General features: G+C 34.5%; 1 protein-coding gene across 1 annotated transcript; it reads left to right on the forward strand.

The window, feature by feature from the left end:
- The first annotated feature begins 2,559 nt into the window (after window positions 1-2,559).
- LOC309831766 (amine sulfotransferase-like) lies at window positions 2,560-15,529 on the forward strand. The gene is made up of 7 exons (XM_082669105.1): window positions 2,560-2,707; window positions 4,761-4,912; window positions 6,970-7,178; window positions 9,841-9,967; window positions 10,910-11,004; window positions 13,487-13,673; window positions 15,113-15,529. Exons 2-7 carry the CDS (start codon window positions 4,771-4,773, stop codon window positions 15,232-15,234), a joined length of 882 nt encoding a protein of 293 aa, XP_082525231.1. The 5' UTR covers window positions 2,560-2,707; window positions 4,761-4,770; the 3' UTR covers window positions 15,235-15,529.
- The last annotated feature ends 59 nt before the right edge of the window (window positions 15,530-15,588 follow it).

Consider the following 15,588-nt stretch of genomic DNA (forward strand, 5'->3'; position numbering starts at 1 on the left):
TTGTGTTTATTAGACACATGTCTTGTGCCACTTTGAGAAAAGAAATTGTGCTTTGGGAAAATGCATGTTTTTAGAGGTTATAGAATATATTCTTAAATTTGCAAATCAGAGAATGCCAATATGACAAACAATTCACAATTGCTTTCTTCTTAGTTCTCACTAGAGAACAAGGTTTTTTTTTTTTAAAGGGTTAAAAATTATAACATGTAATTAAAACTACTAAAATGATATAGGAAACATTTCAATGTGTAATGCAAGTAGGAGATACATTGCCAGCGAGAGAAGATATAAAGACTGGAAATATTTTTGTTGAGGAAAATAATGATGCCAATAATTTTGTCCTACAGTTGGCTGTTTCTAGATGGAAAAAATAAGGGACAAATTAATATGAATCCAGAAAGTGATAAAAGTGTTGTGAAAAAAGGCACTTTGAGAAAAGAATTTTGTACATCATTAAGACTGAGCTCCTCATTGTCAGACTTCTGCCATTCTGGTGACCTTATAACATGGAAACGGTCTACTCCTAAATCAGGAAATTTAAAATGAATAAACAATAGCTGTATATTTTTTAAAATCAGGGCTATGGGAAGTCCAAGATGGCCACTTGACTTTTCCTGGCTCCTGACAAACCTCATTTTCTATTCGGTGGGTTAAAGTTTTCCCTGGTTGCAGGGCTGATACCCTCACAATGAAAAGGAAAAGGTTAGAAAATGTGTTTCCCACTTGGAGTGTACTTTCTACAATCTCCAGTGATCAAGACATCCACTTCACTGGACAAATCATACAAGCCTTAACAAAAACTTCATGAACTTCTTGAAATTATCACTGTCACTATCATCCTCAATCATCAGCCAAGGTCAATGAAACTAATGGAAAAACTGGGCTCAAACAGAACAAAGATTAATTATATGGGATTAAATGAACTACTAAATATGACTAATTTTTATGACTTGTCTGACACACTACTGGCTTCTAATCTTTGTTTTTCAGATATAAAAAAGCACTTTTCCTCAAGCTACTCATGATTTACAACAATTTGGTAATTTACACTTGTGGTTAAAATTAAAAGATTTTTCTTGCTGCCTGGTTCCTCCAGAAATTGGAGACTCTTGGGTCCAGAGCAACCTTATCAGGTGAATGGAAAAAACTGTCTCTTGGCATGTGCAGAAATCTAGATATTCTGGTGACCTGGAAAAGAGACAAATTTGACCAATATATGTATATCACAGGCAGAATCTGAAGGCAAGCCATTGGCATGGCTTTCCTGGCCTTGAAAGGCCTTTTAAAAGTTCAATCTGAGATTCCTAATGAAAAGTTCCAGTGCAGCCAATTTAAAAGAGCCTATATGAGCAATTACATTTATATGAATAATCAGGCCATGTTTATTGAAACCAGACTTATTTTGAACAAATCAGCCTTAATTTAGCTGGATTTAGTAAAAATGAGGATAATCCAGAGAGAAAAATTGTGTTTCAATAATATACATTTGTGGATATTGAAGTTTTGTATTTACTGAGGCTTTGCATTTATTATCTAAGTCCAAGATGTGTCCTTGTTGCTATGTTACATTATTATAAAGTTTAATTGAATTAGTAAAAGAATATTCTAAGCTTGTTTCTAAAGCAGATCACAGTAATCTATCTTTGGTTGAAGATCAGATGCCCTGTGACCTACATCTATCTAAGAGGATATGCATACTGGAAAAGACATCATTTAAAGGACTGTCTCCAAACTAAATAAAAGGACTCTTATCAGGTACTCTTAACTAGCACATGTACAACAGAAGTGAAGGGAATTGACTCCTGAATTCGTATTTCCATTTAAGAAGGGCCTCTGCATTGGACTGTCTATAGAAAAGACTGCTGACCCCAAATGACACTCACAGCGGGATGAGAAGGAGACAATAGCAGTGGAAGACAGCTGACATAAAAATCTGGACCAGAGCTGTAAGAACCATCCAACTAATTCAATTGCACTGTTACCAAGTGTTTGTCTTCCTATCAAAATGGAAATTTATTGTTTTACTTCTAACCATACTTTTGACCCCAATGTTCAGGATGAAAAGAAAATCCTCTAGTGGAGTTGTCACAGAGTATAACTATCCATGACATGTATCACTGCTTGTTTTAAGTGTATTGCTAAAAGCACATGTACAATGCTTGTGTGGCAATTAAGTACAAGTGATAAAATGTATAGCCCACACAGCATTTCCCCATTAGCATACCTCTGAGCCAGTTCATGATATCTGATTCCCCCCCAATGTGGAGAACTAGGTAAACTAGTTTCTGGAGAGTTTTTTTTTTTTTTATCATAAATGGGTGTTTTTGAATTTTGTCAGAAACTTTTTCTGCATCTATTGAGATGATCATATGGTTTTTATCCTTCAATCTGTTGATGTGGTGTATCACACAGATTGATTTGTGTTTTGTACGGATGCCAAAATTAAGTAAGCAGGACTACTGTGTACCTGAAGTTCTCTAGTATTCGACTCCTTTGCTTTTTCTGGAGTAAACAGATAATGTTAATGCCAACTAAATCTTACCCAATTTATTTTTCCAGATTGAGCTAGCTGTTTACACCCTGGAACACTACTCATTGGCCAAGACAAACTCTGCAGGGAATATTTCTTTCTCAACCACAAGTGGATCGCTATCATCCTTAAAGTGATATCAGAAGTGGATTTTGCTTCCTCAGTTTATCTGTAACAGTGAGTAGAAAAAGGGTAGATTTAGAGCCTTTTCAAGTCTCTTCAGCATACAAATGTATTTATTTTTTTCTCCTCAATTTCTGTTTTTCCTTCTCTTCTTTCAGACTTCAGTGAATGAATAAGAGGGAGACATTAGATGTCCTATCTCTTTATCCAAGCACTTTCTTCTATATTCATCAAGGAGATACAAACAATATATGATTTGCCAATACTGAGATCCTATATGAATCTACACTCTTTTTCTCTTGTTTCTGTAACAAAAAGCTCTCTAATTTTCTCTCTTCTGAGACAGTGCAAGAGAGACTAAGCTTACAAATAGCAAAAAAGAGTGATGCTCAGAAGGTTTCTGTGGAATGCCTGGCACTCTTTCCTCTCTTCTCAGCATTCTGAGTTTCTGAAAGTGGTGTTTTTTAGGGCATGTTTGGGGTGGCTTTGTGGGGCATCAGGAGGTATGTGACAGTGACTCACACTGTCATCCTTGGCTTTCACTTCAAGTTTGATTGTTTGTAAAGGGATTAATTGTTTCTTGACATGCAATTTAGACAAAACCATATGTGCAGCTTTTTAACAAATTCATTTTCTTGGTGTTCACAGAAATTTTTAAAAGTGCATAATGAAAATATATGCTTATTCTAAATCTAACGTTATTAGAACTTCTGGGATCCCTCACCTATTTCACATTCAACATTTCTCAGGCATGGCTAATAAAGAAATGCTTGCCTGGTCCAATTGTAAACTTTTAAAAAATTATTTATTTATTTACTTATTTATTTAGGCTGTGTTGGGTCTTCATTATTGCGTGGAGGCTTTCTCTAGTTGTGGTGAGTGGGGGCTACTCTTCGTTGTGGTGCGCAGGCTTCTCATTACGGTGGTTTCTCTTATTGTGGAGCATGGGCTCTAGGTGCGTGGGCTTCAGTAGTTGTGGCACGTGGGCTCAGTAGTTGTGGCGCACAGGCTTAGCTACTCTGCAACATGTAGGATCTTCCCCAACCAGGGATTGAACCCGTGTCCCCAGCATTGGCAGGCAGATTCTTAACCACTGAGCCACCAGGGAAGTCCCTGGTCCAATTTTTGAACAGGTGTATCTTTAGACAGTTTGCTTCTGATTTTTGGCTTTCATTTTTAGATTTATTTCAGAATTCTGATAAAAAACTCCTTTTGGAAAATATGACGATTACCATAAAACATCTTGCAACTATATGAGGGAACATTTCCAAAGGAAATGCAATAAGTATTTCTCATGCAAAACATTTCCCACAATTCATTTCAAACAGTGTATCAGATCTCAAAGCCTCAGAAGCTTCTTTCACAGATAGCAGATTATTTATGTTCCAGAAAAAAAAAAGAAATAAAAATTGTATTAATTAAAGAATTTTCTATTTCTGGAACAATGAAAAAAATGTAAGAATAAAAATATAGGGCTTCCCTGGTGACACAGTGGTTGAGAGTCCACCTGCCGATGCAGGGGACATGGGTTCGTGCCCCGGTCTGGGAAGATCCCACATGCCACGGAGCGGCTGGTCCCATGAGCCATGGCCGCTGGGCCTGCACGTCCAGAGCCTGTGCTCCGCAACGGGAGAGGCCACGACAGTGAGAGGCCTGTGTACCACAAAAAACAACAACAACAAAAAAGAATAAAAATATAAAGTATTAAGAAAATATGATAAAGTGATTAAAAACATGGACTCTGGCTAAATTGGCATCACTCTTGCAGCTGGGCCACCTTGAATAGTTTGCCGAACCTCTTGTGCCTTAATTTTCTTATCTGTATGTTTGGAATCATGATTATAACTCATTCATGGGGTTTTAGGAAAAGATGTTTAACCTCTTAGTGTCTTAGTTTCTTAATCCTTGAAGTAGTTGTAATAACAATACCTTTAGCAACTTTGGGTTGCTGTGAAGAGTAAATGATTTAATATAGAGAAGGTGGTTTGTATGCTAAATGAGTTGATACACATGGGACATTTTGCACATACTGAACACTCAGGAAGTGTTAGTCGTTATTATGAAATACTCAGAACTTTGAAATAATTGTATCTGTTTTTACTTGTAGGTGAATAATTATGGACAACACAGACACATATTTATTGAACTTTAAAGGCTGTTATTTTCAACGTTCTTTAGTTGATGTTGACCTTGTAGAACATTTAGATGATTTTGAAATTAGAGATGATGATGTGTTTATAATTACATATCCAAAATCTGGTAAGTTTGAGGAGTGGCCACCTGTTTTAGTCTTCACCATGGTTTGGTAATTCATGTGGACAAATGTGCCCTTTTCCAGACATTGACGGTAACCCATCTACATTTACAGAACTGTTTAGGATCACAAAAAGTTAAATAAATCTCAAATCTCTATGCATTTGTAATGCATATATTGTCATTTCTGATGGAATATATGAAGAAACCAAATATTGAACCAAGAGGAGGTACTTGGTAAATACTGACCTGTTGGCTTGGTCTGAGAATTGAAGAAAATATATTTAAAAACCTAGGAAGATTTTTGTTACCATCATATCTCAGTCAGAACTAATTCCTAATATTCTTTTCAATTACTCTAATTGTTTTTTATTTCCTTAGAATAATACAATAATTTTAAACTAAAATTAATTGCTCTTAATCTTAAATTCCAAAAAAAAAAAGACAAAAACCCAACCTTATTTTTTATATTGCACTTTTCAGAACATAGGATGATAGGATGACTGGCGCCAGTGAAGCAATATTGTACAGAGTATTTAATGTGGTTCAAAGATATACTGGAGTCTAAGGCAATAAAAAAAAGTGTTCCTGATTTTCATGAAAATGCTCCAGTCCCTCCCTTTTAATCTACTTTGAAAATCATGACCTTGTTTACTTTCCCCAAATTAGTAACACGTTGCTTTACCCCTGAATTCTTCCACTCTCAGAACTTATGAGCACATCTGATTGAGCTTTTTTTTTCCTGCATTAGATGTTAGTGGTATCTCAGTTTGCTTAGTTTTAGGTCAAGCACAGCTGTCCATAAAAGAGTCTTTTCTTTCCCATTAATCCTAGCCTAGTGTTTGGGACACAACACACCAGTCCCCAGTGCAGCTTGCTGGATTCTTGCTCATCTTGGAGGGGAGATTAGTGAGTCTCCCCAGGATTCACTATAAATTGCATCAAATCTATCACATAGGTACATCAGTTGCATAGTGACATTGTGAGACTTTTGGCATCTCACATCCTTTTAGAACATTGATGATATATTCATGGACAAAAATGCAAAAATCCTAAACCCAATATAAGCAAAACACATTTAGCAATGTTAAATCATAAATACACTATGACAAAAGTGGGTTTCTTTCAAGAATCAAGATTGGTTTAAAAAATTATTAATGTAGTTCACCCACAATACTGAAGTATAAGAGAAAGCCTGAATTATCATCTCAATAAAGCATTCAAAAAATTCAGCAGTCATTCATAATGAAAACCATTAGCAAACTAAGGAGAAAAGGGAACTTCTTCAACTTGATAGAGTTTACCAAAATTTCCACAATATTGTGTGCAACAGTGATACAAATAAATATTACATTTAAAATCAGGAACAAGAAAAGAATGCATGCTGTCACTACTGTTATTCAATATTGTGTGGGAAGACTTATGCCACACAATAAGTAAACAAAAAAAGTAAAAGAGGACTTGAGTTCTTAACTTTTTTTTTTTTTTTTGCGGTACGCGGGCCTCTCACTGTTGTGGCCTCTCCCGTGGCGGAGCACAGGCTCCGGACGCGCAGGCTCAGCGGCCATGGCTCACAGGCCCAGCCGCTCCGCAGCACGTGGGATCCTCCCGGACAGGGGCACGAACCTGTGTCCCCTGCATCGGCAGGCAGACTCTCAACCACTGCACCACCAGGGAAGCCCTTAACTTGTCTTCTAAAAGATAACACTCTAAGAAAGGAGACTAAGGAAAGAGAAACAAAGGTAGCCAGAGAAAATTGTGGAAACAGACTTTACTTGAAGTACAGGAAAGAGAGGAGCTGAAAGGTTAATCTGAATCACTGCTATCATGGAGTCAGAACCATCACAGCTCTTCAGAGTGGAAAAGAAACTGAGTCCTTGATTTTATCTTCATTAATTTTAATGTAAATGCAGACAAACAAAAAATTGGGCAAATTATTGACATCCTTAGAGTGATTAAAAGAAATAAAAGTTCCAAATCATTTTAAGAAGGACAGCCTTACTGTTGACATTTATAATTAAAAATTAACTCAGAGTTGAAAACAAGATTATTTGTTTTCACAGGTACAATCTGGACTCAGCAGATATTAAGCTTGATTTATTTTGAAGGACATCGTAGCAGAAGTGAACTGGTGAACACATGTGATAGAGTTCCCTTCCTGGAATACAGTGCACAAAAAGTGGACCATGTCAACAGACCATCCCCTCGTCTCTTCACTTCCCACCTCCCATATTATTTAGCACCGAAAGGTCTCAAGAACCGAAAAGCTAAAGTAAGTCACAGAAATAGCTTATAGACATTTTTCATAGACAAAATTACTTTATTCAGATATTGTTTTCCAGCCCCATTCATCCACATCTTTTCAAATGTGATTACTATAGTCTTTATAATCTTGTTTTACATAATAAAAATATATACAAAATTATAGGTATATATATAAATTGGGTCACCATACATCATTGTTTGCAGTATAATTATGTAACATATAGTAAAAATAATTTTATATCAGCATATATAGTTCTATTTTTTAATGTTTAGTAGGATTTTGCTGTATGACTACACAATATTGAATGTGTATTGATGGACAGGTAGGTGGCAGCCAATGAACATATCATATAGCAATAAACATTCTCATAGATCTTTGCACTTTTTTGTTCTGATGAAATGATTTCCTAAAAGTAGAATTTTCAGGTTAAAGTGTCCAAAAGTTTTGTGTTGGTACTTATTATCTATTTGCCTTCTATAATGTATCAATTCACACTTCTCAAACAGCAAGAATGATTTTTTCCTCACACACTCACCAGAGATTGTGTGTTAGGTAAAACAATCTCATTCTTAAGTAACTGCAACCTTTTTGTTTTTAATAATTTTGAGCATCTTTTTATATATTTTGAGATCTTGAAATATCTATTATATTCTTTGCCCATTTTTCTCTAGCTTGTCTTTTATTTACTGTTTTGCAGAAGTCTTTATATGGGGGAAATATTTTCCCAATTAACAATTTACCTTTACAAATTGTTGAATGATTCTAATATTATAGAATCAACCTATCAATCTTTCTTTCATAGTTTCTGGATCTTGTGTCTTGCCAAGAAAACATTTCCTCACCAAAAAAAGAAAATATATGCAAATACACTTCAGATTTTTTCTAATTAACTTTATGTATTTATTTTTTTACATTTCACTGTAAATTATATCTGGCAATACATGTGATCTGAAATATGACTATTGCATGATATTTGCTAGGGGGTTGGCCAGTTGACCATCTATGAGTTGTTAAGTATTTAGTCTTTCCAACTAATTTGAAGTCTGCACTTTGATATACTACATTTCCATAGTTCCTCCCTCTGACCCTGCATTCTTCATACCAAAATTGGTACGATCTGTTTAATATGTGATAGTTCTTCATATTATAACTGAGAAGGCAAATTGCCATCAACTTTATTTTTAATATGTTTATTCCCTCAATAATATTTAGGTATTGATTAGAATTGATCAATTATATAGATTAATTCTAGGACAATCATTAGCATTGCAGTACTCCAACATTTCATCCTGCATTATTCTGATGCTCTATTTATCAGGTCTACTTTCAAACCCACCTCATGTGCTATGTTTTTCTCTGCATGCTTTTTACACATTTTTTTTTCTGAAGTTGCAGTTTTTTATTCCTATTTTATGGATATTATGAACAGGTAATTTTTTCACAATTGTTTTTTCTGTTTAATTAAATGGCACTGATTTTGGTACACTATTATATTTGTCTTCCTTAATTTCTCTTATTAGTTTTATTAATTTTCCCTATATTCTCTGGAATATATTTCTTCTTAAAATAATAATACATTTTGTATTCCTTTACCTTCAAATATTTGCACTTCTATTTCCTTAGTTAAAATCTGCAGAAAAAAACAGAATAATGGAGGTGATGATGAATGTTGTTCTCTTGTCTTTGTAGCATTTTTAATCTTTTCTTGGTTTTGTTTTGTTTTGTTTTGCAATTGATTTTTGAGGCACATGATGCTGAGAAATAATTTTTTCCTGTTCTTAGTTTAATTGGAATTTTACTTTTTTTTTTCTTTTTGCTGTTCAGAAAAGGTCTACTTACATAAAATGCCTTTTTTGACAAATCTGACAGTACCACGTCTCCCCTCCTCCCCAAACCTCCCTTCAATTTATAGTGAAATGAAATTCATTAATAATTTACTAATATTCTATTTCTAGAATAAATCCTACTTGTTTATAGTTTAGTACTTGTTTTAACATACTGCAAGAAGAGTTTTGTTTTCTTTTACTCAGAAATTTTTATCTGTAATTATTTAAAAATATACTTTAGGGCTTCCCTGGTGGCGCAGTGGTTGAGAGTCCGCCTGCCGATGCAGGGGACACGGGTTCGTGCCCCGGTCCGGGAAGATCCCACATGCCGCGGAGCGGCTGGGCCCGTGAGCCATGGCCACTGAGCCTGCCTGTGCTCTGCAACAGGAGAGGCCACAACAGTGAGAGGCCCGCATTCCGCAAAAAAAAAAAAATAATAATAAATAATAAAAAAATATATATATATATACTTTAATTTTTTGCGATTGCTCTATCTTTATTTTAGTATTGCTTTTATTCTAGTCTTGTAAATAAGTTTAGAAGCTTTTGGTATTTTTGCTAAGTTATCAAGTAGTTATAAATGTAAATCAACAGAATTTTTTGAAGTTTTAATTAAAGCCCATTATAAGTATATCTGACCCTGTTACCTTCATAATTCCACAACATTTTTCCTTTTTCTTATGCTTTTTTCGAAATTAGTTGTCTTTCCCTAAAGCAGTATTATGATTTTCCTAGATAAAATAAATTATTATGCATTCATATGATGTAATACTATGTAGATATTAAAATATCTGTTAAGATGACCAAGAATTGTTAAAATTGTTTCACTCTTCCCCCTGCAGATTGTTTACATCTATAGAAACCCCAAGGATGTTTTGACTTCATATTTTCATTTTTCAAATTGGTTAGTTACATTTGAACCTTCCGATAACATAGAACATTTCATGAAAAGGTTTCTAGATGGAAAAGGTAACTATTAATTCATTTCTCAGGCAACATTTTATGAGGCAATGTTGCTGTTTAGTCAACAATTCTCAAACCCATGGAAAAAAGTTTGGGGAGATGGAGAAGGGTAATCATAGAAGGAGGAATTGCACATAAGCGGTCACTATTGTCTGTCAACTTAATCTGTCACCCAAAGGTTTTTCTATCCTCAGCAGGACCACTCTGGGGATTGTCAAGGTTGCAAAGATATATTTTGACCAAATGAAAAGAGATCTACAAATGGCCTAGCAATTCAAACTGGCTAGATCCAAAGTTAGATCCAGGTGTTTCAATATAGCTAATGTTTAGGTTGGGTGAAGTTTTTGTGCTCTGTCATGGCCCTTGGGTAGGCTTTATATGGCAGCTGTGAAATGTTCATTCCAGCACTGAGGAGGATTAATTGATGCAAGAGGCTTGTGGAATGTGCAATCAGGGCTCTCACTCATTTCAAAAATTATATTCAGGTTAGCTAAATATTGGGTTGGCCAAAAAGTTCCTTCGGGTTTTTCTGTAACATGGCGAAACCCGAAGGAACTTTTTGGCCAGCCCAATATAAATAGATAGCTAAACTTGCTCTGAACAGATCTTAAAACAGGCAACAAGAGGGGAAATAAAGACTTATGTTTTCAGGTGGATGAAGTAGGAAAAGGAAGGGGCTTACCTTAAAGAAATCTTCAAAATGAATTCTTTGAGATTGTTTTTTTCTGAATTCCCTATTCCTTACATACACAGAGTACCTTGCAAAGGCAGGTTTCTGTGAAAACCATTTACTTGTTTGCTCAAACACCATTTTAAAAAGGTAGCATAGATCTAGTCCAGTGGTGGGTGCTTGATTTGTCTTGATGATCCAGAACAGAAAAGAAAAACTGTAGTTTGCTGTTCAATAAGTGCAACATTTTTACCTTCTTATGTATTAATTTTCCACAGTGATGGGAAGCCTTTGGTTTGATCACATCAGAGGCTGGTATGAACACAGACATGACTTCAATATTTTGTTCATGATGTATGAGGAGATGAAGAAGGTAGGAAGAGTGTTTTGTTTTTAAAATTATTCCTTTGAGACCTTTTCTTATCTTGGTTAATGAACTGCATTCTCCTAGTTATCTTTGTATCACTGTATACACTATAACTGAAACTATGATTATGCATAAAATTGAGAGTGGGAAGGGAGAAAGGTAGAAAAAGAGGAGGAAGAAAGAAAGGGGGAAAGAGGAGAGAGAAAAAAAAGAACTAGAATCTGTAATTGAGAGACATTAAGACAAATAGTTTGGGTACGGAGAGAAAGCCTACCCAGGTAACAAAAGATACTATCAGAAACGTAGCAAGGGAAGTACCCCTTTGTTGTACCCCTTTGAATTCTTGTGGGTTTATACCCCCAAGTAGAATTGTTGGATGATATTGTAATTATATACTTATTTTTTTGAGGAACCACCATACTATTCATACTATTTTCCATACTGACTGCACCATTTTATTCCTACTAGTAGTACACGAGGTATTTCTAATTACTCCACATCTTCATCAACACTCATTTTATTTATTTAAATAATAGCCATTCTAGTCCTTGTGAGGTATCTCATTGTGGTTTTTGTTTTATTTTTCCTTAGTGATTAATAATGTTGAGTATCTTTTCATGTGCTTATACATTTTTTATATATTATCCTTGGAGAAATATATTTAAGCCTAATTCATTTTGAGTTAATTTTTGTCAATGGTATAAATAGCATACCATAGTTATTCTTTTGCGTGTAAACATTCAGTTTTCTCAAAACTATTTATTGAAAAAGCTGTCCTTTCTCCATTGAATGATCTTGGTACCCTTCTCAAAATTCATTTGATCTTATATGTAGGGGTTTCTTTCTGGGCTGTACATTCTGTTCCATTGACCTATCTGTCTGACTTTATGTCAGCACCACACTGTTTTGATAAATGTGGTTTTCTGGTAAGTTTTGAACTCAAGAGTCTGATGCCTCCAACTTTCCTCTCTGTTTTCATGATTGCTTTAGACTTTCAGGGTCCCTTGAGATTCCACATAAATTGTAGAAGAAAATGTCACTGGGATATTGATAAAGACTGCATTGAATCTGTGGATCACTTTGGGTAGTATTGATATCTTGACATTATTAAGTCTTTCAATTCATCAACATTGGATGTTGGTCCAGTTATTTGTGTCTTCTTTAATTTCTTTTGCAGTGGCTTGCAGTTCTGACTACACAAATCTTTCACTCTTGGTTAAGTTTATTCCTAAGTATTTTTTTCTTTTTGCTGAACTTGTAAATGGAATTTAAAAAAAATTTCCATTTGGATTTTTCTTTGTTATTATGTAGAAAAGTGACTGACTTTTGCCTGTTGGTTTTGTACTGTGCAACATTTTAAAATTTGTATATTAGTCCTAACAGTTTGTTTTGCAGAATCTTAGGGTCTTCTGTGTATAAAATCATATTGTCTGTGAAGAGAAATAATTTTACTTCTTTTTTAGTTTGGATGCTGTTTATTTCTTTTTCTTACCTAATTTCTCTGGCTTGGACTTCCAGTACTATGTTGAAAAAAAGTGTCTTGTTCTTGATCTTTGCAAAGTATCTTCCAGTCTGTCACCACTGAGTACAATTTTAGTAGTAGGTAATTCATATATGACCTTTTAGGTGGAGGTAGTTTCCTTCTATTCTTCCTTCATTCAGTGTTTTGTCACAAAAAGGTGAAGGATATTGTCAAATGCTTTTTCTTCATCAGTTGAGATAATCATGCCGTTTCTTTATCTTTTTTCTGTAAATGTGGCATTACGTTATTATCATATGTTTAAACTTGCTTGCATGACAGGAGTAAATCCCACTTGATCATGGTATATAATTCTCTTAATGTGTTGTTGGTTTATTTTGCTAGTAATTTGTTGAGGATTTTTGCATTTTTATCTTTCATGATATTGGTCTTTAATTTTCTTTTCCCATAGTGTTTTTCTGGCTTTGGTATCAGGATAATGCTCCTTATTGAATGAGTTTGAAAGTATTCCCTTTTTTTCAATTTTTTGGAAGAGTTTGATGAGTATTGGTGTTAATTCTTTAAATGCTTTGTAGCAGTCACCAAAGAAGCCATCCAAACCTAGGCTTTTCTTTCTTGTGCCCATGGTATTTAATTACTTGCTTGACTCTACTCCTCATGATACTGTGGATTCTTAATGAACCCAGATAGCATGTTATTATTCTCTTAACCTTCTCCAGCATCTTGCACAGTTTTTAAAACTTATTAGGTATCCTAATAGTGTTGGTTATTTGAATGAATTGAGGTGAGTTCTCCTTATAAAATCAAACAGTAGGATGCTCTAACAGAGCTGACAACCAGAGCACTCATTTTCAAAGAACAAATAAGGTAGGAATATATTCTTGTCAAACTTTAGACTTAGAATAACCCCAAGCACTTTCAGTTTTCCAATATGTGATAAAGATGTTGGTCTGTAACTCATGTATTCCTTATAGGCTTAATAGACTCTTATACACACAATTTTTTCAGGATCTCAGAAGTTCTGTGCTTAAAATCAGCAGTTTTCTTGAAAAAGAACTGAGTGAAGAGGATTTGGATGTTGTTGTGAACCAGGCTACATTTCAGAACATGAAACTTGATCCACAAGCGAATTACGATTATATTCTAGAAGCTGAAAACTGGACAAGAACAAAAGAAGGAGATTTCCTGCGCAAAGGTGATGCTCAGTGGTTAAGAGGAGCAAAATGTTGAACGTTTTCTTGACTCCTTGGCCCCTAGATTAATTAAGGAGTGCTTCCAACATTTCTTTCCGAGCACTGCCATCTGGGCCCTAGAGAGGACCAAAGATTCTAACTGAAATAGCCTCTAAAAGTATCCCTGGAAACAGAACCATTCTGACTTATAAATATTAGATTCTTTCCTTCTAGTACAAGTGACCCTACTCTTGAAAATTGGTTAACAAGTCTTATCTGGAGGCAAAGGATATATGTGACCAGAATAGCTGCAAGTCTTTGTTTTATTTTTCCTAGAACATCCTAGAAGTAAAGTTAACATGTATTTTGTTTTGAGAGACGGGGTTTGAACTATTGTAATTTCCTCATGTGTTAGATTTCCTTCATTGTCAAAAGTAGACTGATACCTCATTAACCTAATCTGCTATTCAATTATTCAACAATGTGTGATACATTTTTATTGTGCTCCTATAACATGCCAGGAGTTGTTAAGAAAGAAAATATTTTCCTTCTGATACTCCTTAAGCTCAAAAATTTTTTAATTTAATCTTTTAAGGTACACCATTCTAAAACATAATGGGTACTTCTCTAATTTATTCATATTTTATTCCCTAAAATTTTCATATGTTAGCATTATGTGATGGGCATTGATTGATCTTAATTATCTAAAGATCTTATTGAAATTGATGTAGATATTGATATTTTAAAAAGTTATTGTTTCTTCTTTTGTCCCATGTATTATCAGCTTTCACTTCTCATTGCTCAATCAGATTACATATAAAGCATTTTTCAAGCCCATAAAAGCTTGCTTACTATTCCACATTCCAACAATAACCTTTACATAAGAAAATCTGATACCTTAAAAATGCCAAATTATTAATCTTCATTGTAAAATTGTCTGAATAATGATGGTTTCAAACTTGTGTCATATAAAACTGCAGCAATGGCAGCTCTGGCCAACCTCTGTGACTTTGATTTCATTACCTGAAAACATTTGGGTCCAATTTTTTTAATGAAGTAGTACTTATCTTGAAGTGTTGGTTAAGAATTATATTCATGATAGATGTAGTTTGACAAGTGTGGTGCCTGGCACTTACTGAAATATTTTTAAATATTTTAATCTCTTCATGTATTTTGGCTTTATTTTTCCTTCTAAGGAAAGGCTATAATTTAATGCAGTGGCTGGTGGAAGTCTAATACATAAGGTAGTGGACGATAACTCTATTTTCTGTGTTACTGCATCCTAAGATTTTTTCTTAGCTCATCCCTGTATAAGAAAAAAGTACGGTATCAAGCCCCATGGGGAACTAACAGATAGACATTTAGCTCGCCTTGGAGAACAGATTAGAGTGGGTTGCAGGAAACTTTTATCCTGATAGTGCTATCTCCTCACCAAGTGCTGTCCATGTGCTTATCCCACTAGGTACCATCGGAGACTGGAAACATCACTTGACTGTGGAGCAAAATGAAAGATTTGACAGAATATTCCAAATGAAGATGAAAGATTTTCCCTTGAAGTTCATCTGGGATATGAATGAGGAGTAGAATCAGTGTAAAACAATCACATAAAAAATCTACTAGCCAGAAAGCATATTTTAAATATACATACTAATTTGTGCTGCTCACATAAACGTTAATTATACGACTTTATTAATAAGCAAAATGAGTAAGCTGTACTTACATTAGTTGCCATGAGTTTGATGGACATTTTGAACATTTTAAATTAAAATGATTTGAGTAATATTCGGCATTGGTAGCCAATATGACAAAAGGAAAAATAGCATGCACAATGAATTCTGCATGTCTTTTGATTTGAGATTGAGAGTTCTCAAATGATTGAGATTTCTGTTGAGTGTATTTTTTTCGTTATCTATAATTACATTTAGAATTAATCAACAT

This window comes from Grampus griseus, assembly GCF_964374135.1.
Source record: "Grampus griseus genome assembly, chromosome: 13".
NCBI lineage: Eukaryota > Metazoa > Chordata > Mammalia > Artiodactyla > Delphinidae > Grampus > Grampus griseus.

Bases quoted from the DNA above. Each gene is read 5' to 3' on its own strand.
- LOC309831766 (XM_082669105.1), top strand. From the start codon at position 4,771: ATGGACAACACAGACACATATTTATTGAACTTTAAAGGCTGTTATTTT. The intron at 4,913-6,969 runs GTAAGTTTGAGG...TTGTTTTCACAG, and splicing joins AATTACATATCCAAAATCTG to GTACAATCTGGACTCAGCAG. The intron at 9,968-10,909 runs GTAACTATTAAT...AATTTTCCACAG, and splicing joins AAGGTTTCTAGATGGAAAAG to TGATGGGAAGCCTTTGGTTT.